The 26986-nt window shown below is 38.5% G+C and overlaps 1 protein-coding gene across 1 annotated transcript in view; it reads left to right on the forward strand.

Annotated features, from left to right (window-relative positions):
- The first annotated feature begins 1008 nt into the window (after positions 1-1008).
- LOC125240263 (multidrug resistance protein homolog 49-like) overlaps positions 1009-26986 on the forward strand; it is an 86697-nt gene continuing 60719 nt past the window's right edge. Inside the window, exon 1 of the mRNA XM_048148112.1 lies at positions 1009-1297. Coding sequence (XP_048004069.1) covers positions 1184-1297 — 114 coding nt within the window. The 5' untranslated portion in view covers positions 1009-1183. The remainder of the gene's footprint in view (positions 1298-26986) is intronic.

The following is a 26986-nucleotide window of genomic DNA, read 5'->3' on the forward strand; positions in this document are numbered from 1 at the left end:
AATCCGGAGGTCGCGGGTTCGAACCCCGGCTCGTACCAATGAGTTTTTCGGAACTTATGTGCGAAATGTCATTTGGTATTTGCCAGTCGCTTTTGGGTGAAGGAAAATATCGTGAGGAAACCGGACTAGCTCCAATAAGGCCTAGTCACCCTTCGGGATGGAAGATCAGACGGCAGTCGCTTTCGTAAAACTAGTGCCTACGCCAAATCTTGGGATTAGTTGTCAAAGCGGACCCCAGGCTCCCATGAGCCGTGGCAAATGCCGGGATAACGCAAGGAGGATGATGACTTCGAATATGACATTTAGAAACTTTATACATCTCTAATTATATCAGACCTACTTTGATTTGAATAATATCTTCAGTGTTAATATTTCTATGTAATGACGTTTAAAAATGCCCCTGTGGCCTATTTGCTGAATAAATGATTTTGTATTTTTTCCCCTCACTAGCTCGGAAACACGTGTTTTGTCCTTTAATCCCAGCGGGTAAAAACGCATTTTATCCACTAGTGGGTAAAGTAATTTGACCTTGAATAAAGTCAAATTAACTGCTTTAAAATTGATAAAAGTAGGTGAATCTAGTAATAAAGATGATTTACCACCTGTGGAACTACTGGAAGCAGTGATAAACGCATTTTTTGCGTTGTAGTTTCCTCGCTATAGTGAGGGGAAAAGTTTTGTGTTACACACGGGTGCAAATGTATTTTACTTCTCGTGTGTTAAAAAACTCGCAAGTTCAGGATTCTATTCTCGAACCACTCGCTTCGCTCGTGGTTCAACTATAGAATCCTTTCACTTGCTCGTTTTTCAATTCTACACTCGGCGTTAAAATACAACTTTGCCCCCTTATAACAAATAACTATTTTGTATGCTTTCCAACCGCCAAGTGTATGCAAAGTTAGCGTCAAAGTCTTCTATTTTTTGCACCACACTTAGCCCATTCACGTTAGTCCACAATATTTACCCTAACCGAATCCACTCAAGCTTCAGTAGATGAAACGCCGCGGTCGAGAGCGCACGCCGCGATACTATAACGCGGTAAACTTTAACAAAGTTTAATCAAACTAAAACAGTTCTTCGGTAGTTTTGTTTTGTGCGGAGTGTTTTTTTGAATAACAGCACGTGTTTTAATTTAAACTGATTTTTTAGTGCGACTTTTTTTTAAGTGTTTTGAAGTTTAATAATGAAGGGCCAAGCAAAAAGATTCGTGGACCATAAGGGACAGGCGCACGAAATAGACATCAAGAAAGAGAAAAAAAAAGAAAGGGAGACTCATGAAGTGGGATTCTTACAGCTGGTAAGCTATTTTTAAATGAACTTGGCAGTATTTTTAGGTTTTAGTATTTCGGTAAAAAACGTTCGCGGAGTACGTAATACTCAAAAACTGAACTAACGTCATTGGTATAAATTTATCTGCGTACTGAGTTTTTACATTATTTCGCAAATTAGTGTTAAGTATACAGGATATCAGAAAATAGATGAATAGAATGAAACAGTTCTTTAGTTTATAAATTGACTGGTAGAGAATGCCGTTTAGTAATAAGCCCCCATTTGTATGTGTTTGTTTGTGTTAAATATTTAACTTCACGGTAGCGTCGAAAGCCATAAAAAGTAAATGATTTACAACCACAGTATTTTTTTGAATGTTTTAAAGCAAAGCGTATCTCGTATGTTTTTAAGTTCCAAATTAATGATGTATTACAAAAAATATACGTACGATTTCCGTTGACATAATTAACCGTATATTTTAGTCATACACAGTGCATTGAAAATATGATGGACAATAGGTATATTTAGACTTCATTAAACAACAATTACTTATTTTAAAAAAATAATAATAAACATTTTTTAGAGCTGGTTTTTCTTTCCTACTAGAAGGGCAAAGTGAAAGTTTTTTAAGTGGACATAGCTGAAGGGATGGAGGCTACTTTTTGTCTCTTTCAAACCCCCCACTTCCCTAAAAGGGTTGGGGGGGGGGGGGGGGTTGTATGGAGCCTTTATTTTCGAATCCGCGGACAAAAGCTAATCAGAAATAATTCGGTTAATGAGATGAAACAAGACTATTTATCATATTTAGTTTTTAATAATATCTTCGAGAAGGAATGTCGTTCATTTTATTTTTATTGTATTTTAATAGGTTTTGATACTGCTAATTGATCAGAAATCGTGCTAATTATCAACTGATATACGTCATAAATTTACAATTTCTTAACTTTTACAATACAGTAGTAAACTGAAATAAATGTCACATACAAAGAAAAAATGAAAAAGGCCCCAAGGGGATCGATGTTTGAATTTCGAACGCACGTATTCGCCGTTCGAGAGTTTGTGCAAAACGACGTAATGCTATTTTTGAAAAAGGACGGCTAGCCATTTTAAAACTAGTGGTAAACAAAAAAAACTAAATCTAAATCGGTTCATCCGTTCGGGAGCTACGATGCCACAGACAGACACACACACAGACAGACAAACAGACAGACAGACAGACGGACAGACAGACAGACAGACACGTCAAACTTATAACACCCCTTCGTTTTTGCGTCGGGGTTTAAAAACCACTTGTTTTCGATTCTGTTAGTGGAATTTAGATCGCTAGTAGTGGAGATAATGTAGAAGAATGTTCAGAAATATTCACATTTTCTTATGTTACTCCGACCATAGTTATTAAAACGTTCAGATCTTTAAATTTAAAGAAAACTGAAGATCTATGGGGCTTGTCAGTTAAAGTATTACACTCAATAGTAGAATCAATCGCACCCTATTTAGCTGAGATTTTCAACAGATGTATTGAAACTGGCATTTTTCCTGATATTATGAAACACAGCAAAATTATCCCGCTGTTTAAATCAGGAACGAAATCAGACCCGACCAACTTTAGACCTATTTCAATATTACCAGCGCTAAGTAAGGTCTTTGAGAAGCTTATTCTTAATCAACTGTTGTCTCACTTTAACAGAAATAAATTGCTTGACAATAATCAATTTGGTTTTACCAGAGGTCGTTCAACTACTGATGCCGGTGTGGTACTTCTAAAACACATCTTTGACGCCTGGGAAAGAGCTCAAGATGCTGTTGGAATTTTCTGTGATCTATCAAAGGCCTTTGATTGCGTTGATCACGAGAATTTAAAGAGAAAATTGAGCCACTATGGGGTTAAAGCTGCTGCCCTTGACCTTGTTTCATCGTACCTTTCCGACAGAACTCAGCGAGTTGTTATCAATGGGACTCAATCAGCAGGTTCACCGGTAGCACTTGGAGTGCCTCAAGGTTCAATTCTCGGTCCCTTCCTGTTCTTAGTATACATTAATGATCTACCGAAACTAGTGCAAGATAAACATGATATAGTGTTATTTGCTGACGACACTTCTCTTATATTCAAAGTTGACAGAAAGGAAAGCAGCTTCGATAACATCAACGATGCACTGTCTAGCATAACAGACTGGTTTACGGCGAATAACTTACTTCTAAACGCCAAGAAAACCAAGTGCATCAGATTTGCGCTTCCGAACGTTAAGCAGGTAAATAACAGTAAGATCCAAATGAAAGGTGAAACGCTGGAATTTGAAGATCGAACGGTTTTCCTTGGAGTCACTTTGGATTCAAAACTGCAATGGCATGCACATATAGCCACTTTAGCTGGCAAACTTAGTTCTGCAGCTTACGCAGTAAGGCGAATCAGACAACTAACAAACGTAGAGACGGCCAGGCTGGTATACTTTAGCTACTTCCACAGTGTTATGTCATATGGGATCCTGTTATGGGGAAAAGCTGCAGACATTCAGGCTATTTTTGTGCTGCAAAAACGAGCAGTCCGTTCAATCTACGGATTGGGCGGTCGAGCATCTTTAAGAGAAAAATTCAAAGAGGTGAACATTCTTACCGTTGCCTCTCAATACATATACGAAAATATTATGTATGTTCGGAAAAATATCCACGAATTCAAGCTTAACAGTGACATCCATAACTATAACACAAGGAACAAACATAAACTTGCTGTGACCGCCCACCGTCTCCGTAAGGTTGGTACTGTAAGAGGTTTCGCATTCAGAATGAAACCTTTTACAGCAGTCATGGTCGCTGACTGGCAGTCCCTGATTTAAAATTGGAACAGTATAAGAACGTCAAGGAAAACAGACACTTCAATGGGGCATTCATATAGAAGCAGCGATTGAGAGTGAACGGTTGTACTTAGCTCCTAAAATATAAAAAAATATTGATTCAAAGCGTTGTTTAAATGTTTGGATGCTCTCCACTGATAGGCCGACTCTCTTACATGGTGGAGGCACTAACGTCTGAAAGTTTCCCCTAGTTTCGGTTTCAGAGTTTTCAGACGACGAACCCCGACCTCACAGCGCGAGGAAGCGCATGCCAAGCGATAAGCTTAAGACGCTGTAAAGAGAAGGAATACATATTGACCATCATCTCCAGTACAACGAGATATTCCGGGTGATATACTTCTTATATTATGTAATACTCATTATCACCCATTCCGTAGTTAAAATATAGCTGTGCAGAATTGACGTAAAAATGGAATGCGAGACATTCAACAGAGCAACGGGCGATCAAGATTGTGTTGTTCAAGAAACTCTACGACTCCTCTTCGGTGACCATGGGCGTCGACGCAAATTGCGTGAACATCAGCTCCATCATACCTATATACTTAATCATACACATATGCAGTAAATCTTCCTAGATATGTAGGTTACATTAGATAGGCAATGTAAAGTTAGTTTCAATCTTTTAATTATACATTATATTGTAGAACTTACGGAATAATTGTGATTTGTGAACTAAAATGTACATTATTTCAAAGGAAAAACGACTTGTGACAGAAAATGTCATTTGCCTATCCCTAATATTAAAAAGGATAATTATTTGTAAATAACCACATAGAACTAATTATTTTGGCGCAATATATAACATGTAGAATACTATACATATTATTTATGCAATGTTTATATTAGAATAAAAACTATTTGATAGGCTTATTTATTCCATAATGTTTTCCTATAGCTACCAATAAGGTTAAGTTATATGAAAATATGTAAACTGTGGAATAAAACACACCCCAAACTGTAAATATTTAATAAATAGATACAATCGTTTAAAGTTATAGAGTAATATGTCACAACACCCTTATAATTTCCTGACTACAAAGAACAACGTTCATACACATTTCTTTTACATGTATCAAGACAAGGCCGACTAGATGACCAGATGATCCAGCTGCTCACGGTGTGGCGGGATGGCTGGCGGTCATATGCAACCCCCACTTCGTCGTCATCACCAACGTGCAGCACACTGCAGCTGCAGCAATCTTCATGAGCCGTTCAGGCTCCACTTCACTTCGCAACCGGCGCGGCGGGAAGATTGGCGGCCATGAGAAGCCCCCACTTCAACGCCACCGCCAACAAGAATCGGCATCTTCAAAATTTATTATGTTTTTTCATGTGAAATAAACGTTTTGCCTTGTTTTTTTACTTGAAGTTAGGTGAATTTGCTAACAGCTGTCATGTCAATGTCATCTAGTCATGGCCACAGACAATTAGCTGTCAGAAAGTTCAAAATAAAAGGGTTTAGTCGATGGGCAGGGGTTAGGTTTTTGCCATTGGTTTTCCTAACCATAGTCCATATCTGACTAATTTGCGAGGACCTTGGCTATAGTCCAACTATCCAAATTATGGCGGTCTCAACCGTGGACTAGGCAACCACGCAAAGAGCGTTAGATGTTGGCTACCTTGAATGAGGCTGTCACTATTGGGTGTTAGGAGATTTTTTTTTTTTTTTGTGTGTAGGGGGCCTGGCTTAGGTAGGGCCAACCGGTAGTTAGGGTAGAATAGGATAGGATAGGGTGTAGTATTGTGAACAATGGCTGCTTCTAACATAAGGGGAGGGATATGTAAGAGGTTTCGCATTCAGAATGAAACCTTTTACAGCAGTCATGGTCGCTGACTGGCAGTCCCTGATTTAAAATTGGAACAGTATAAGAACGTCAAGGAAAACAGACACTTCAATGGGGCATTCATATAGAAGCAGCGATTGAGAGTGAACGGTTGTACTTAGCTCCTAAAATATAAAAAAATATTGATTCAAAGCGTTGTTTAAATGTTTGGATGCTCTCCACTGATAGGCCGACTCTCTTACAGTACGTCTTTCGTCGGGACAGCTTGAACATGTCATGCACACTTAAAAGTCTTTGCTGTGGTGGCGTCGTTGATCGGGTCGCCACCTTCCCGAATAAAGGTTGAGGGAGGCGATGGCTGAGATACGCGTCATACTCGTGAACGGGTGCCGTCTGTGAAGACCGGTCTGTTTAAGCTTACTGGGGCTGTTATAACTTAGTAACTTTAATTCTAATTTTTATTAAATTAGGACACTTTGTTCGGTTGTCGTTTGTTTCCTTTCTTTTAGTGAATATTTTAAATATATGATTTTGACTCATGGAGACCATATACATCTCTAAGGAGAATTAGATTAAGTAGATATACATTTTATTTTTAGTTGTGACATTTAGAGTCATTTGCACCTCTAAAGTAATTTTAGACTTTTTTTTTTTTTTTTATTTGTACTTTTTATATTAAAATTTAGTGTAGTTCTTGGTTGTAATTCGACATTTAGAGACCTTCTACATCTCTAATTAATTGTATAGAGTTAACTTTAGTTAGAACTTAGAATTAGTATATAATAGTATCAATTGTAATTTCAACTCAATTTTAAATATTTTTTTAAATACCTATGTACATGTGACGTGTAAAAGTGCCCCTGTGGCCTATTTGCTGAATAAATTATTTTGATTTTGATTTTGATTTTGATATTATTGAACGAATTTCACGAAATCGATCGGCCGGGATTCAAAAATCGGCCCCCTGGATTCAAACCAGCGTACTCCGTTATAGCCACGGATGCCTGAACCACTTGGCCAACTGGTCACGGCGGCAAGGGTCGAAATTTTCAAGTATGGCTTATGGCGCCCCTTTTTTTTCTTTATATATGACATTTATTTCAGATTATAGTTAATAATAGTAAAGTAGTGTGTCTACTAAAAAACACAAATTAAAATATTTTCTATCAATATAATTTAATTTGTTCTTAGAAAATACTTTTTTATTTAGTATTTAACTTAGTATTTCTACATATTTTTCACCCCAGCAGTTGGAAAAATCGTACTTTGCTGCGTAAAACCAGTGAGCAAAATAGCTATTTGCTTACTGTAAATAACTATATAGAGACACATAGTTAATCCCTGGAACCCTTTCGTAACTTTTGAGTCCTTCACTACGCTCAAGATTCTATGCTAAATATTACCTACAGGAAAAATAAAATCGTGTTTGTATCTTGGAAACTTTTTTTGATTCACATAATTGCCTTGCGGATGTATATCGTACTTGAAATGAATACGAGATATTACGTAAACCATCTTCTTTCAAATAAAGTAAAAACTGTTTAAATCGGTTAACATTATAAAGAATTATCCCTGAAAAACCAACATACTATACAGGTCGAACAAATTAGTTAGCGAATTCACCGAGAGATAGCGCTATACACAATAATGCTCATTAGTACTTCTAGCTACAAGTCATTAGAGTTATATGAGAAACATGAGATGATTTTAACTAGGTAGTTGGAAATAAGTTTGTACGAAACCCTCGGTGGGCGAGTCCGACTCGCACTTGGCCGGTTTTTTTTTCAATGAAATTGCACTATCAGAAATAGAGACAAATTTAAAAAATCAGTAGGTAAAATATCGCTCTTAAATTCATGAGCGAAATATATCTAATGTACTGTCAATTGTGCGAAAAATGCCTCATTAGGTGCCATTAGAATTTTTTACGATAAAAAACTGAATGTCATATCATAATTTATACCACAAAGCTGTACAGATATCAATACTTCCGTCTCTGTTTTCCTGTTATGAAATTACTAGTGTTAGACAGAGACTATGATATAGAAACTGTGGTAATTCAACTCAAGTCTCAAAGAATTTGATTATACTCACTTTGTAGGTTTTTGTACCAGCCACAAAATTTCCATATCACCACATATCACTGTTCACATTACCTATGTGATAACCTAACCACAAAATTAAATTTTGGAAAACCCCCGACCGCGACACAGTAGACCGATTTTCATAAAACATGACTAAGAACACTCCCGATTAACTCAGCCTTCAGACAAAAAAAAACTACATCTAAATCGGTTCATCCGTTCGGGAGCTACGATGCCACAGACAGACACACACACAGACAGACAGACAGACACGTCTAACTTATAACACCCCGTCGTTTTTGCGTCGGGGGATAAAAAGGTAAAATAATAATATTATCTCGTTCGACCTGTTATTGACTTTAAATAGGTGTTATTCAGGACGCCAGATACTTTTGGTGCGTTATTTCATCCGCTACCAGGGGCGGCTCACTCCGCGATTCTATCGCCACGCTACAAGTACATGCTGGCGGCCGCGAGTTCGCGGCCTAATCAGGGGTGGCGCGCGTTCTCACGGAACGCACGTTCGCACTTTCTATTGTTACATTACGTCGCGATTTTTTTTTAGGGTTCATATGCGATGTCCACGTGTGGAATGGCTAATAATGCTTAGTTAAATAGACATTATGAATAAAATAGGACAATCTTACACAGATTTTATTGATTAAGTCCCACGGAAGAGTCCAACAAGGCTTGTGATGCTGAAGGCTTAAACAAAATATATAAATACTGTATATATACCTAGAAAGTACCCAAGACTTAAATATATAGTATAACATTTTATCTGAGAATTAATTCGTTTTAATCCATATAGGTAACCCTATCATCCGAAGCTGCGCACGTGCGGCTCGTTTCTTTGTTATAATTTTGTAGGCATTTAAAAAGGCGGCATTTCGTGAACATCAAAGCAGTGGGCCTTCTGTACTTGTACTATTATATATTCTGTGATATATGTTAGTACTGAGTAACAGTACGATTTTTTACAACTGAAATGTTTATGACATTTTAGTCTTAAAATCTGATCTGGAATACGTATACCTCTAGGTACTTACGATTTATATCGGATATGTTAGTCTTCAAAGCGTCATTAATGTTTGAAGAAACGTAATTTTAGATATTGACATATCCGATGCCATGCAGAGCTTTTAAGTCTGATACCAGTTTTCATTGCTACGATGTATTTTTTTTGTTCTCGTGTGATTAGATTGTCTGGAAGAGATCGCTTTTTAGCGATAGATCGCCTCTTGTTACCTAGTTATACTCTCACTCAACATTCTGTATAATTTTTACATGTAAAATGCTGCAATAAAGAATATTTACTTACTACGTATAGAAATGTTAGTTTTATTTGAAAAGTATGGAACATAACAGACAAAATGGTAGACGCCGATATGGTTCTAAAAATAAATGGTGCAGAGGAAATTAAAAACTGTCAATGTCACAAAGAATGACGCCATATAAATATTACTGATATGTACATACAGGGTGAACTGAGTTGTTCTTAATAGATTTTTTTTTCGATAAATCTACTTAATAACACTATTTCCATTTTAGAACTTTCGCTCCCGTAGCGTCTTCAGGTAGAGGAAATTGAGAAATCCACTAGCTAAATAAATAATAAATAAATAAATATTGGGGACACCTTACACAGATCAACTTAGCCCCAAACTAAGCAAAGCTTGTACTATGGGTGCTAAGCGACGATATACATACTTAAATAGATAAATACATACTTATATACATAGAAAACATCCATGACTCAGGAACAAATATCTATGCTCATCACACAAATAAATGCCCTTACCGGGATTCGAACCCAGGACCGCGGCTCAGCAGGCAGTGTCACTACCGACTGAGCCAGACCGGTCGTCAAAGATCGTCAAGTTAGAAAGGTAAGTTCTTATAACAACGTTTTTTATGCACCTATTTTATTATGGTAGGTACTTAATCTTTTCAGTCATTTTATATAACGTTTTAATGACTGTGTTAAATTACATTTGATATTATGTATAATAAAGTAGAAAAACAAGTCAATGTCGTAATTCAATAAATTTATGCTGTAGCGCAATTTGGGCATATTATAAAATTTTGTAAACAAAATTTTCTTTAAAATGTACAAAGTGGAGATATAGTTAATATAAAGTCTAATATTTGCTTTTAGTGACGTACACATACTATACTAGTACTCGTACCTATGTTCATTTGTTTACTCAAACATACAAAACAAAATCATATACTGATGTTTTAAAAAACGTTTCCCCTCACTAGCTCAGCTCAGGGTAAAAATGCATTTTATCCACTAGTGGGTAAAGTAATTTGACCTTGAATAAAGTCAAATTAACTGCCTTAAAATTGATAAAAGTAGGTGAATCTAGTAATAAAAATGATTTACCACCTGTGGAACTACTGGAAGCAGTGATAAACGCATTTTTTGCGTTGTAGTTTCCTCGCTATAGTGAGGGGAAAAGTTTTGTGTTACACTCGGGTGCAAATGTATTTTACTTCTCGTGTGTTAAAAAACTCGCAAGTTCAGGATTATATTCTCGAACCACTCGCTTCGCTCGTGGTTCAACTATAGAATCCTTTCGCTTGCTCGTTTTTCAATTCCACACTCGGCGTTAAAATACAACTTTGCCCCCTTGTATAACAAATAACTATTGTTTACTCAAACATACAAAACAAACTCATGTCTATTGATGTTTTAAAAAACGTTTTTCGACAGCTTATGCTACGATCGTGGTTCAATATGACATTTCATTGCACGAGCGGTTTTAAACAACTTTGATCCCTCTTAACAGGGATGAAAAGACCAATACCAGATCTTTTCCGCTATTGATTAACGTATACTATAATGTCAAAAACTGATAGATCTCAAAGACATATGTAACTCCGTATAGACCTGTGGTATAGACGAATATGGTCAAAGAAAAAAACGTACCTCAAAGCCATAGAGAAAAAGGTACGGTGGCCTAGATGGCGTTACACCTTTGGGGAACGCTCGGATAGATGGCGCTAATATTAATATTTGACATTTAAACACATATCAAGCTAACAATACGGGCCAAATTGTCAAAATTGAGGTTCAAAAGTTTTAAGCTTGTGTCGAGAGATGGCAGTCTATGCACTGTGATTACACATTTTACTTTGACAGTTTAACTCTCTATAATACTCGATCCCCTTTGTAATATCTACAGGTACATACAGACAGATAGATGTACGTCAACCAATTTGTATCTCAGGTCAGAACTCTCTCTCATTGACACGGTCCTTTATAAGTCACTTTGATGTTTACTGTGAAAAGGTTCTAGAGTGTACGTATGTGTATGTACCAAAGAGGATCGAGTATTAAAGAGAGTTACTGTCAAAGTAAAATGTGTAATCACAGTGCACAGACTGCCATCTCTCGACACAGGCTTAAAACTTTTGAACCTCAGTTTTGACAATTTGGCCCATATTCTTAGCTTGATATGTTTTAAAATGTCAAATATTAATATTAGCGCCATCTAGCCGAGCGTACCCCAAAGGTGTATCGCCATCTAGCTCACCGTACCTTTTTCTGTATGGTTTTGGGGTACGTTTTTTTTCTTAGACTTTATCGGTCTATACGAAGTTATATAGGTCTTTGGTATGTACATACATGTAGGTAATACTTGACGGATATAGCCCCGATTAAAATAATGGCAGGCCATACTATAACTAGTTCAAGGTTAATGACTCCCGAACACTTGATACGTTTAAATAGTGTAGTTATTTGGATTTATTACTTGTATAACTGTTATGTAAGGACGTTCGCACAATTTATAGTGTAATAAATAAAAGAAATTTCAAGAAAAAACACAATGAAACACTCTATCTTTGTATTTTTTTTATTAATTAGAGAAAACCAAAAATCTATTTAGTATTTTTAGACGATCTAACTGACGGACTAAACGAAATGTAGGTATTTGTTTTATGTAGGTAGTCGTCATTCCTATTTTTAAACTCCGACGCAAAAACGACGGGGTGTTATTAGTTTGACGTGTCTGTCTGTGTGTGTGTCTGTCTGTGGCATCGTAGCTCCCGAACGGGCGAACCGATTTAGATTTACTTTTTTTTGTCTGAAAGCTGAGTTAGTCGGGAGTATTCTTAGCATGAAAATCGGCCCATTATGACACGGTCGGGGTTTTTTTCAAAATTTTAATTTTGTGGTTAGGTTATTTTATAGTTTTCTTCCCTATTACAACAACACTTTAAAATTCTTCAACCCACCAAAGTGGCAGCTGACATTCAAGTTTGTCATTAACCGCTACACCAAATGTCGCGTACCGAAGTAAGTTTTACCTGGCGAATTTCCTATAATTGATCGCTTTCGAATGCGTCGGGGGAAACCCAAAGCGTCGCGTCGCGGGCTCCCCTAGTACGAACGTGCATGCAGTTTCTGCAACCTGCATAAATGCAGGCCGCGTAAGGGCAGGGCTGTCCTGCGGTCGGCTTATGGAGGGCAATGACCGGAGGGAGCGCTACTAAGTTTCGACGACCGGTCTGGCGCAGTCGGTAGTGACCCTGCCTGCTGCGCCGCGGTCCCGGGTTCGAATCCCGGTAAGGGCATTTATTAGTGTGATGAGCACAGATATTTGTTCCTGAGTCATGGATGTTTTCTATGTATATAAGTATTTATATATTATATATATCGTTGTCTGAGTACCCACAGCACAAGCCTTCTTGAGCTTACCGTGGGCCTCAGTCAATCTGTGTAAGAATGTCCTATAATATAAATAAATAAAGTTTACAATTCGCGAGCAAAGCTGCGGGTAAAAGCTAATATAATATAAATATTTCTGCTAGGCAACACTGAGCAAAAAGAAACCTACCTTAACATTAGGTACTTTACTAGTAATCAATTTTAGACAAGCCGGTGGGAATCGGCTTGTATGGATCAGCCGCTGCTGATAAATATATAAAATACTAGCAACCCGCCCCGGCTTTGCACGGGTACTATACCTACATGTAAACCTTCCTCTAGAATCACTCTATCTATTAAAATAAACCGCATCAAAATCCGTTGCGTAGTTTTAAAGACTTAAGCATACATAGGGACAGAGAAAGCGACTTTGTTTTATACTATGTAGTGATTATAGGACATTCTTACACAAGTTACACACACTGACTGAGTCCCACGGTAAGCTCAAGAAAGCTTGTGTTGTGGGTACTTAGACAACGTTATACATAATATACAAATACTTATATACCTACATAGAAAACATCCATGGCTCAGGAACAAATATCTGTGTTCATCACACAAATAATTGCCCTTACTGGGATTCGAACTCAGGGCCGAACCTTAACATGCAGGGTCACTAAGCGATAGGCCAGACCGGTCATCATTTTTACTTTGACAGCATAGAGGATCGTGTAGGTATTATAGAGAGTTACTGTCAAAGTAAAATGTGTAATCACAGCGCATAGACTGCCATCTCTCGACACAAGCTTAAAACTTTTGAACCTCAATATTGACCATTTGGCCCATATCGTTAGCTTGATATGTAAAATATGAATATTAGCGTCATCTAGCCGAGCGATCCCCAAAGGTGTAACGCCATCTAGGCCACCGTACCTTTTTCTCTAGGGCTTTGAGGTACGTTTTTTTCTTAGACTTTATCCGTCTATACGGAGTTACATATGTCTTCGTTTGACAGTAATTGTAATACATGGAGTATGTATATATTTATCTGTAATTATGCAATCATAACTTCGCATTCATTATATCTAGCAAATGCATCTAAAGCAGGAAAACATTTAAATCTAGTATTGCCACACTTAGGGAAGTATATAATCGTCTATGATTGATCGATTATAGTGTAATCCTGGGCAGGGCAGATTTGTGTCATCTATAATGATTGAATGATTAGTTAAGTACAATGTATCTGAAGATGAAAAAAAAAACTTACCTACCACAGATTTCATGTATACTGTCTATATTTTCTGATCTATTTAATTTAATTTATTGGGGATACCTTACACAGATCAACTTAGCCCCAAACTAAGCAGCGCTTGTACTATGTGTGCTAAGCGACGATATACATACTTAAATAGATAAATACATACTTATACACAATTACACATAGACAACATCCATGATTTAGGAACAAATATCTGTGCTCATCACAGAAATAAATGCTCTTACCGGGATTCGAACCCGGGACCGCGGCGCGTCGTCAAATATGGCCGGAATAGAGTGGCACACGATTTTAAATCACACGTATGAACAAACTATTTAAATTATAATACAAATATTATTAGGTAAGGTCAAATCAAAACCTACACAATACTTAAATATGAATAAGTAAAAATGTCTACTACTACTATGTATGTTTGTATGTATATCTAACTATTAACTGTGTAATCAAAGTTCTTCAAAGGTACTTCAAATACTTTGGATAAAGAATTTCAAATAGTTTAGAATAGTAAACAATGACAGGAATGTGGCAAATATTTCTATTGCTTAATATTAAGAAATTAAGAAGAATACATTAATATATTTATAAAATGCGTAATTCTCATGAATTAAAATAAATCCTGTGCTGAATTACTAAATCACATATTAAGTAAGTAAATTACAATAAATAAATTTTCATAAACTTGGTTTTTTTATTAATTCCATTCAAGATGCGAAGCGCTTCAAATCAGCCATATTTTGTCAAAATAAAAAATAATATGGATCCAAACAAGCTATAATTATTAAAAAATATATCGATCCACACGAACGAGTAATTGTTTATTCGATTTTTTTTCAAAACTCGTTTCCCAACATATATTCATTAACAAAATTTCATCTTTATAATGTAAACAAAAACGAGATTTTTTTAATGAATAATAAATAATACGTAAACGCTATAGGTCATTATCTAGCCCGTAAAACCTGTTTTAGTGTTTCAAGCCAAGTTCGATCTTATTTCTGAGACGACGGGATGCAGTGTTGCGAGACAAACTTGTGGTCAAGTTAAAGGGGTCGTTATACGACACGACCGCGGGACGACTCATCTACGTGCATGACTTGTGCTGCCCTCATTTTGTGAAATATTCCATGTTAAGTTGTGTGGTGTTATATTAGTTCCAACGTCCGGCGAGTAAAGCGACCAGAAATTTTTATTTTATTTTATTTTATTTAAACTTGGGAAACTAACAAGCAAACTATTACACCAACAAAAAAGATAATTTAGGTAATACATAGGTAAAACAATTTCCACTTATAACTGAATTTTTTGAGATGTTTTTTTGGCTTTTGCCGTAATCTGTTAAACAAAAGCCTTTGTTTCTATTATTCACAGCGGCTAGCTCCCGTTTTCACGTGCTAAAGTATCAGTGTAGTTAAAAATAAAAAGCAGTGTAGTTAACTTGTTTTGAAGATGGCAAAACGTGTTATCTCCGAAAGGGCTTTTTATGGATTTGACTGGATGGTAGTTGCTTTTTAACTACACTGAGACTTTAGCACGTGCTGTGAAAATATTAAAATTAATAACCTAAGCACAAAATTAAAATTTTGAAAAAACCCCCCGACCGCGACATAGTAAACCGATTTTCATGAAACATGACACAGAACACTCCCGATTAACTCAACTTTCAGACAAAAAAAAACTAAATCTAAATCGGTTCATCCGTTCGGGAGCTACGATGCCACAGACTGACATACACACAGACAGACAGACAGACAAACATACAGACACGTCAAACTTATCACACCCCGTCGTTTTTGCGTCGGGGGTTAAAAAAACCGCAACCGTATTGCTCCGGCCTACTCATCTGGAAATGTTGATACTAAAAGAACCTTTGAACATGAACAATTGGCAACTTGAGTTACAGAGTGCTGATTGTCAGAAATACACGTCACCTTATTATGGGCATGTCCAACTTAAAGTCTTAGCCATGTTTCATGAAAATCGGTCCACTATGTCGGGGTCGGGGGTTTTTTCAAAAAATTTTCCCTTCGCTAGCTCGGAAACACGTGTTTTGTCCTTCAATACCAGCGGGTAAAAACGCATTTTATCCACTAGTGGGTAAAGTAATTTGACCTTGAATACAGTCAAATTAACTGCTTTAAAATTGATAAAAGTAGGTGAATCTAGTAATAAAGATGATTTACCACCTGTGGAACTACTGGAAGCAGTGATAAACGCATTTTTTGCGTTGTAGTTTCCTCGCTATAATGAGGGGAAAAGTTTTGTGTTACACTCGGGTGCAAATGTATTTTACTTCTCGTGTGTTAAAAAACTCGCAAGTTCAGGATTCTATTCTCGAACCACTCGCTTCGCTCGTGGTTCAACTATAGAATCCTTTCACTTGCTCGTTTTTCAATTCCACACTCGGCGTTAAAATACAACTTTGCCCCCTTGTATAACAAATAACTATTAATTTTGTGGTTATTTAGAGTTGTGGAAAGACTTTATATAATGTTGGTTTTGAGTACTCTATTGGATGGAGAGTGACATAGGCTACTTTTTGTCTCTATCTAACGCGAGCGAAGGCGCGGGCAAAAGCTAGTAATATATAAATACTTATCATCATCATCCTCCTTGCGTTTTCCCGGCATTTGCCACGGCTCATGGGAGCCTGGGGTCCGCTTTGACAACTAATCCCAAGATTTGGCGTAGGCACTAGCTTTTACAAAAGCGACTGCCATCTGACCTTCTAACCCGATGGGTAAACTAGACCTTATTGGAATTAGTCCGGTTTCCTCACGATGTTTTTCTTCACCGAAAAGCGACTGGCAAATATCAAATGACATTTCGCACATAAATTTCGAAAAACTCATTGGTGCGAGCCGGGGTTCGAACCTGCGACCTCCGGAACGAGTCGCACGAACTTACCGCTAGGCTACCAGCGCTTATATATAAATACTTATATACATAGAAAAACATCCATGACTCAGGAAAGTCAGGAACATAATACCTGTGCTCATCACACAAATAAATGCCCTTACCGGGATTCGAAGATCTTTTTAACCCCCGACGCGAAAACGAAGGGGTGTTATAAGTTTGACGTGTCTGTCTGTCTGTTTGTCTGTCTGTCTGTGTGTGTGTCTGTCTGTGGCATCGTAGCTCCCGAACGGATGAACCGATTTAGATTTAGTTTTTTTGTCTGAAAGCTGAGTTAGTCGGGAGTGTTCATAGCCATGTTTCATGAAAATCGGTCTACTATGTCGCGGTCGGGGATTTTTTTTTAATTTTAATTTTGTGGTTAGGTTATTAAAGTACGCCACAGACGCGTCGTGTCGTCCCCGCACCGTGTAAAGACAAGTTCCCTTGAACTTGATCTCTGCGCGTAGGCAATGACTGCAACGATATGCAAGATATGCGTCATGCAAGCTGCGCATGACACCTGCTGACCGCACGATACTATACTCTAAAAATGAAAATGAAATGAATGAAAATGAAATATTTATTTTTCAAGTTTCATATTACAATGCGCATATGAACGTCAAATAAAGCTACCAAGTCTGTCAGTAAATAACACATACATACATACAATCATGCCAGTTTCCCAGAGGGGTAGGCAGAGATCACGGATTTCCATTTACTACGATCCTGACAAATCACTTTCGCTTCACACACTTTCATAACGTTTCTCATACTTACACGCTCGTCGGTTTCGAGTACTTCTGACCTGGCCTTTTTGCAATATTTCCCAGATTTGAACAAGAAAAGTTCGCCTAGGTCTTCCACTTCCAACCCTGCTGGGTGCTTTCTTTAGGGTGCTAGAGAAAAGGATACCTATAGTTTTCTTAGTTCTTATTTACTGACAGACTTGTTTGACAGAATATACAAACTATTAGGTATGACGCTACAGCGAAAATGCTGTAACCTAACCACAAAATTAAAATTTTGAAAAACCCCCGACCGCGACATAGTAGACCGATTTTACATGTAGGGGGGGGGGGGGGGGGGGGTACCCTAACAAGACATTTTTTCCACTTTTTATTTTACCACTTTGTCGGCGTATTGATATTGGTACCAAATTTCACGTGATGAAAACTGGTACTGATAATTTACGCTGGTTGACGCGTGATTGCCGCGTGGATGACGCTAGATGTCACTACAAATAACTTGCATTTACTGATGTATGGAGTGACGTACAACTCTTTCCTTATTTAAAATTGCAAACGGGACTTAATCGCGTATTTACTATGTTTTAAACACTAACCTCCGACGTTTCAAGGACGGCATTGTCCCCGTGGTCTCGGAGCAGACTGTGGGGTGTCTGAAACGTCAGAGGTTAGTGTTTAAAACATAGTGTTTAAAACATAGTAAATACGCGATTAAGTCCCGTTTGCAATTTTAAATATGTGTAAAAATCGTGAAAGTTTGAATCAACTCTTCCTTACCTATTCCTTTATGATCATACCTAGTTACAAACGAGTATCTGACATTAAACTACGCAAAATCAAGTTGGAATCTGACATCGTTTCGATTTTCCTGTTACCAGCAGGTTTTGCAGCACAGTACACATTAAACGCGGGTGAAGACCCGCGACTGACGTCACAGCTTTCGCCTTGGGATATAACTGGGTGACGCACGGGCAAGATACCAGACGCTTCCTATGAGAGCAATAAAAGCTGTGTACTTTTGATTTTTAGGGTTCCGTAGTCAACTAGGAACCCTTATAGTTCCGCCTTGTCTGTCTGTCCGTCCGTCCGCGGATAATCTCCGTAGCCGTTAGCACTAGAAAGCTGAAATTTGGTACCAATATGTATATCAATCACGCCGACAAAGTGCAAAAATAAAAAGCAGAAAAAAATGTTTTTTTAGGGTACCCCCCTACACGTAAAGTGGGGAGTGTTTTTTTTTTTCATTTCAACCCTAACGTGTGATATATTGTTGGATAGGTATTTAAAAATGAATAGGAGTTTACTGAAACTATTTTTTGATAATGCTCTTATTTTCGGAAATAATCGCTCCTAAATTTAAAAAAATGTGTCCCCCTCCTTGTAACTTTTGAACCTTAAGTTTAAAAAATATGAAAAAAATCATAAAAGTAGATCTTTATAAACACTTTCTAGGAAAATTGTTTTGAACTTGATAGGTTGAACAGTTTTTGAAAAAAAAATACCGGAAACTACGGAACCCTACGCTGAGCATGGCTCGACACGCTCTTGGCCGTTTTTTTTTTAATTTAGTATCTGTGCGTGTCATAGTTGACGATACAGATAAGAAAATTATTGCCTACAGGATTAACCTTTTAGCCTTAATTCAACAAATTAAGTATTACAAATTACCAAGGAATTTATAAAGTGATAATAATCCGCACAGCCTTAACAAGGTGCCTAGCCTAGACAAGTTGCGAATCAAATCGTCGCTCCGTAGCTTGTAAACACCTCTATCGCTCTTTCTTGGTGTGACGGAGTAGCAGAATAAGGAAGGGGGAGGAGGGAAGGGGGGGCTGTGAGTTAGTCGGGAGTGTTCTTAGCCATATTTCATGAAAATCCGTCCACTATGTAGGGGGTTTTTCAAAATTTAAATTTTGTGGTTAGTTTTGTTGTTGTAGACGTTTGACCACGATCACATCTGATGGTAAATGATGATGGAATGAAGCACGCTTGCCTATAACATGACTAAGGCCTGATTTAGACGGCGTGCGAACTCAAATGCGATTTTAGTTACATTGCGGGCTGTTGTTACATACAATTTTGCACGGCCATCAAATACCGCAATGTAATAAAACTTGTATGCGAGTTCTCGTACCGTCTACATGGGCCCTTAGACTTTTGCCTGTGGTGATTAGTCACCTTGTATACGCCGACGGTTCGCATGCGGCGGCAGACAAGACAATGCCAATTCGACGTGATCCTCGGTCATGGCGAATGCAATTAAATTGTAACTGGCAAGGCTTTCTACTGTTTCTACTTCTCATCGAGTATCTTGAAGTGTCTTAGAAAGGTATGTGTAACTTTTAACTTTCATCCATACTGGGAAAGTGTGTGTGCCTGTTTGTTTGTCCGTCTTTCGCGGCAAAACGGAGCGACGAATTAACGTGATTTTTTTAGTGGAGATAATTGAATAGATGGACCGTGACATAGGCTTAGCAATGCACGGTCGAGAAGTTTCCAAAGTTGCAGAACATTCCTCATGAGAATTTTCGGTAACTTCTGAGAATGTTCTCGAGAACGAGAATTTATCAGTATACTTAGTAACTTCGTAGTTTATACCATAATTTCGTCGAATTCAGCAAGTCAAGACGTAGTCCTGTGGTAGTGCGCTGGCTTCGTATGCCGATGTTCTCAGGTTCGATCCTGACAGCTATCTTTTTGTTTTTATTTTGTTTGTTTTTTTTTGTATATACCTACATATATTGGCATGACCAAAAACAGGCATCAAGAAATAATAGTTCGGTACCTAATTTAAAAAAGTCAGGACTAAAACTGTGAAGTCTGAAAGTCGAAATGTTCCCTGAAGTATAGTGAGAATTTAAGCAACTTATAGTGAGAATTTAGGTAACTTATCACTTATCAACAAAATAGCTAACTGTAATAGACAATATTATACCTATAATAACATATAGTTTTATATTATGCCAATTTAAACATTATTTCAAGTATATTCTCTTGTTTAAATAATAAATTGCATGTTGCGGGAATGTTCTGCGAACATTCTCAAGAATGTTTCCGCTTTTTGGGAATGTTCTGCAATTTCTACATTACTACTGATAGGCTACATTTTGTCTCTTTCTAACCTCTCCGCCATTCTCTAAAATGGGAGGGGAGGGGGGGGGGGAAGGTTGTGTGGAATATTCCGCAATTTAGCGCCAGCGAAGCCGCGGGCTAAAGCTAGTCTTTTCAAAAAATACAGGGATAAGTTTTTGATACCGACTCTGCAAGGGTTAACTTTTTCACCAAACCAACTGTTAAAGGCGTCCAAGTAACAATTTCTGGTCCTATAGTGGTCGAGAGCACCAAATTAAATCACATTAAATGGTCCTATAAATAGTCTATATTGGTACTGTAGAGCCGATTTGGCGCAATTATGCAGCCATTTAGTGATATAATAGGGCTATAGCAGTATCATCCGTGACGTTTAAGGTCTATAATGGTGATGTGATGATGACTATTGTATTGTGCTAATTTGTTGACATAGAGGACACAGTAACGCTATTATAGTATCAATCAGGGACCGGACAACCCCTTCCGCGCTACAAGCCTTTCATTGGGAATCCCTAACGTAAGGACGACCCAAACGAGAGACTCTCCCTTTCCAACTGCAAGCCCATTCATTTGACTAGCCCTCACAAAAAACTCAGCAAAACAATAAAGCTAGCCCTGTGCATTGGCTTACCGCTATCCGATACGGCTTGCAAGCCTTTAATAAGGGTTACCCTTATTTTAAGCGCTATTTATAAGGCTTTCCCTTTTGTTAAAGCGTAGTCGAGCCTTGCGTGAAAGAGACAGGATTATGAATCTAAGCTAGTGTAAGAACAGGAAGGAAAATGCGCTGTTGCCACTCCGCACTATGCGCCCCATTTTTAATTTTGCAACGAAACATGTTTTCGTTGGATAAAAGTAGAACACGGCTAGAAATTATTTTTAATGAACTGGGATACAAAGGGACTGATGGATCGTCTGATGATGGTAAATGATCATCGTCGCCCATAGATCAGTATGTATGTTCGTACGTATGAATGTATGTAGGTATGTATGAATGTATGTAGGTATGTATGTATGAATATAATTATGTAAATAAGTATGTATGCATGTAAATATACAGTGTTGGCCGAAAATCAATACAATTAACCATTAACATTACTCGTTGAAAACGTTAATTGCCAACATAAAAACAAGCCGTTTTCGTCATCGGACTTGTCTTGATGAGTACTTGTGTGAGCAGTAGCCAAGGTAGAGCTGATGCTGAACCCTGGCTTTTCCCAGGGGAACGCGGGTTTGGAGTAACATAGGGAACGCTGTTATCGTCATCGGACTTGTATTGATGAGTACTTTTGTGAGCAGTAACCAAGGTAGAGCTGATGCTGAACCCTGGCTATTCCTAGGGGAACTCGGGTTTTGTGCAACATAGGCAAACGCTGTTTTCGTCATCGGACTTGTCTTGATGAGTACTTGAGTGAGCAGTAACCAATATAGAGCTGATGCTGAACCCTGGCTATTCCTAAGGGAACTCGGGTTTCGTGCAACATAGTCAAACGCTGTTTTCGTCATCGGACTTGTCTTGATGAGTACTTGAGTGAGCAGTAACCAAGGTAGAGCTGATGCTGAACCCTGGCTTTTCCCAGCGGAACGCGGGTTTGGAGTAACATAGGCAAGCGCTCATCAGCTGGACTTTGGGTACTGCTCACTCGAGTACTCATCAAGAAAAGTCCGATGATGAAAACAGCGTTTGCCTGGGTTACACTAAACCCGAGTTCCCCTAGGTGCAGCCAGGGTTCAGCATCAACTGGACTTCGGGTACTGCTTACTCGAGTACTCATCAAGACAAGTCCGATGACGAAAACAGCGTTTGCCTGTGTTACACTAAACCCGAGTTCCCCTAGGTGCAGCCAGGGTTCAGCATTAGCTGGACTTTGGGTACTGCTCACTCGAGTACTCATCAAGACAAGTCCGATGACGAAAACAGCGTTTGCCTGGGTTACACTAAACCCGAGTTCCCCTAGGTGCAGCCAGGGTTCAGCATCAGTTGGACTTTGGGTACTGCTCACTCGAGTACTCATCAAGACAAGTCCGATGACGAAAACAGCGTTTGCCTGTGTTACACTAAACTAGAGTTCCCCTAGGTGCAGCCAGGGTTCAGCATCAGCTGGACTTTGGGTACTGCTCACTCGAGTACTCATCAAGAGAAGTCCGATGACGAAAACAGCGTTTGCCTGGGTTACACTAAACCCGAGTTCCCCTAGGTGCAGCCAGGGTTCAGGATCAGCTAGAATTCGGGTACTGCTCACTCGAGTACTCATCAAGAGAAGTCCGATGACGAAAACAGCGTTTGCCTGTGTTACACTAAACCCGAGTTCCCCTAGGTGCAGCCAGGGTTGAGCATCAGCTGGACTTCGGGTACTGCTTACTCGAGTACTCATTAAGACAAGTCCGATGACGAAAACAGCGTTTGCCTGTGTTACACTAAAGCCAAGTTCCCATAGGTGCAGCCAGGGTTCAGCATCAGCTGGACTTTGGGTACTGCTCACTCGAGTACTCATCAAGAAAAGTCCGATGATGAAAACAGCGTTTGCCTGGGTTACACTAAACCCGAGTTCCCCTAGGTGCAGCCAGGGTTCAGCATCAGCTGGACTTTGGGTACTGCTCACTCGAGTACTCATCAAGAGAAGTCCGATGACGAAAACAGCGTTTGCCTGGGTTACACTAAACCCGAGTTCCCCTAGGTGCAGCCAGGGTTCAGGATCAGCTAGAATTCGGGTACTGCTCACTCGAGTACTCATCAAGACAAGTCCGATGACGAAAACAGCGTTTGCCTGTGTTACACTAAACCCGAGCTCCCCTAGGTGCAGCCAGGGTTGAGCATCAGCTGGACTTCGGGTACTGCTTACTCGAGTACTCATTAAGACAAGTCCGATGACGAAAACAGCGTTTGCCTGTGTTACACTAAACCCAAGTTCCCATAGGTGCAGCCAGGGTTCAGCATCAGCTGGACTTTGGGTACTGCTCACTCGAGTACTCATCAAGAAAAGTCCGATGATGAAAACAGCGTTTGCCTGGGTTACACTAAACCCGAGTTCCCCTAGGTGCAGCCAGGGTTCAGCATCAGCTGGACTTTGGGTACTGCTCACTCGAGTACTCATCAAGAAAAGTCTGATGATGAAAACAGCGTTTGCCTGGGTTACACTAAATCCCAGTTCCCCTAGGTGCAGCCAGGGTTCAGCATCAGCTGGACTTTGGGTACTGCTCACTTGAGTACTCATCAAGACAAGTCCGATGACGAAAACAGCGTTTGCCTGTGTTACACTAAACCAGAGTTCCCCTAGGTGCAGCCAGGGTTCAGCATCAGCTGGACTTTGGGTACTGCTCACTCGAGTACTCATCAAGAGAAGTCCGATGACGAAAACAGCGTTTGCCTGGGTTACACTAAGCCCGAGTTCCCCTAGGTGCAGCCAGGGTTCAGCATCAGCTGGAATTCGGGTACTGCTCACTCTTGTACTCATCAAGAGAAGTCCGATGACGAAAACAGCGTTTGCCTGTGTTACACTAAACCCGAGTTCCCCTAGGTGCAGCCAGGGTTCAGCATCAGCTGGACTTCGGGTACTGCTCACCCGAGTACTCATCTAGACAAGTCCGATGACGAAAATAGCGTTTGCCTATCATAACTATAAGTATATATAGTTGGTATTTATTTGGTATTGAAAATTGAACCTTATTTTATCTACAGCCGTTTCCATCAAACAGAAACGCGCAAATATCACACACAGTGCCGCCGTAGGTAACGATCGTATGTTATTTCGTTCGGAGTAATGTGTGCTTTATGAGCGAGGTACATGATTTAAACTCGCACGATATGCTCTATAAGGGAAAGCAAATAAAACCCAATATAAGGCTTACCCTTATGGCGTTAGGCTGAGCCGATGATAAGGGTTTTGAAAGGGTATTGGGCTATTTTAGGTAAGCGCTTTCGTTAGGGCTTTAAAAGCAAAATGAAAGGGTATCGCGTCAAAAGGGTAGGGTAAGTTAAGCCTAACGAAATACCCATACAAAACCCCGTATAAGGGATAGCGGGCCGGTCCCTGGTATCAATTTATGCTATAGTAGCATTTGAGATTCCGTTATACAGGTTTTTTGTTCTGTAATAGCAGTTGCCGTCCCTTTTAATGCGAATGAATGAAATTTCTAAAATAATTTAATGTGTGTAATATTTAACAAAAACTGTTCTAGACGAGGAACTTTATGAAAAGTGGCGTGTGAACTTGTGAAGTTAAGTGTCAATCAAAATGATTTGGATTTCGTATAATTCCATCATTACTGCAAAAAGGTATGCGATGGAAATTTTACCGTTAAAAGAATATTAGTTTAATGGAGTATTTTAAGTGCGCCCTCTATTTATACCTGTTTTGAATAAAATAAATAAATATAATTTAATACAATAAAATTATTGGCACCATAGTTTCTACTATGGATCCAAGAAGTAAAACATACGCTTTTATAGTTCGACTATGTCACTTATCATACGCATTCACTGCCATAAGCCCGCCATTGTGGATTCAATTAGGGTTGCATGAGACTTTAACTATGATCCAGTTTAACTTATAAGTTCTTTATATAGAAAACAATACTTGTTTTCAATGTTTTACCATAGAAAGATCTTCTAAACAGTTTTTTTTATAAAACATATAGTAAACTCAGCTATAACGCTATTGTGTTTTAAAAGAGATACCGAAACCATTATTCCACAGTTCTGTGATATAAAAGAGTAATTGTGACGTATACGGCGATGAGATATAAAAGGCATTAGAAAACGACTATTAACGCTTTTCAAAGCTATATAAACGTATCCTGAAAACTTCATTATCAGCAAAATAGCTCTATAATGGTATTCATATCACTACAACAGTGTTAAATACTGTAGCAGTGTTTTCCAAAGCCACTATATCCCAAAATAGTGGTATAGTTAGGTTTTAATTTCTGTTAAAATACGACTACTAAAAATACTATAAGCGGCTTGTTGGGAACCTTACTAGCGCAAATTGATAGCATAACAGTGATTCCTAACACTATTATACAATAATATTGTTCTTTAGTAGGTTATTTGATCCTGTTATAGACCAGGCCTATAGCGGCTCTATAAAATGGTGATATAAACGTTTAAATCACTTCCTAATAACACCTTTTAGGTGTATAACACAACAACTATAGCGTCTTGTCGGGAACCTTAATAGCGTAAATTGATTGCATAACAGTGTTTTCTAACACCATTATATAATAATATTGTTCTATAGTAGTCATATTTGATCCTGTTATACACCAGGCCTATAGCGGCTCTATAAAATGGTGATATAAACGTTTACATCACTTCCTAATAACACCTTTTAGCTGTATAACGCAACAACTATAGCGGCTTGTCGGGAACCTTAATAGCGCAAATTGATTGCATAACAGTGATTTCTAACACCATTATATAATAATATTGTTATATAGTAGTCATATTTGATCCTGTTATAGACCAGGCCTATAGCGGTTCTATAAAATGGTGATATAAACGTTTACATCACTTACTAATAACACCTTTTAGCTGTATGATGCAACAACTATAGCGGCTTGTCGGGAACCTTAATAGCGCAAATTGATTGCATAACAGTGATTTCTAACACCATTATACAATAATATAGATCTATAGTAGTCATATTTGATCCTGTTATAGACCAGGCCTATAGCGGCTCTATAAAATGGTGATATAAACGTTTACATCACTTCCTAATAACACCTTTTAGCGTTATAAGCTTATAGAGCTAAAAGGTGTTACTGGAGGCTTTTATACGACAAGCGGTCACGCCGAAAACCTTTATACGACATCTATAGTAGCTTTTGGCGTCGAAAACCAAAATTATAGCACTAAAATGTTACTTGGGGCGCTCTCTTTGTTACTTAGCAAAATTTGCATTTTATCCACAAGAGTGCAAAGTAATTTCATATTAATTTTAACTTGATGTCTTAGTGCGTTTTCACATTATCCGATCCGATATCGGATGCAGGAAGGATTTCAAAGGAAAAAAGATCAAAGATGGCGGCGTAAATATATATGGGATATTCGTTCGACATCCGATATCGGATCGGATAATGTGTAAACGCACTTAATCTGGCTATAATTTACCTATAAATGATGATTTTCAATCATAAATATTGAATACCCCTTTCTTCCCGTGGGTGTCGTAGAAGGCGACTATGGGATAGGGGTTAAATTGTGGTGTAGGCGAGAGGCTGGCAACCTGTCACTGCAATGCCACAGTTTCGTTTTCTTTCAACCCCTTATTTGCCAAGAGTGGCCCTGAAGCTTTAGTAGTGTCATGTGCTCTGCCTACCCCTTTATGGGAT

Source organism: Leguminivora glycinivorella, chromosome 27, assembly GCF_023078275.1.
Source record: "Leguminivora glycinivorella isolate SPB_JAAS2020 chromosome 27, LegGlyc_1.1, whole genome shotgun sequence".
Lineage (NCBI taxonomy): Eukaryota > Metazoa > Arthropoda > Insecta > Lepidoptera > Tortricidae > Leguminivora > Leguminivora glycinivorella.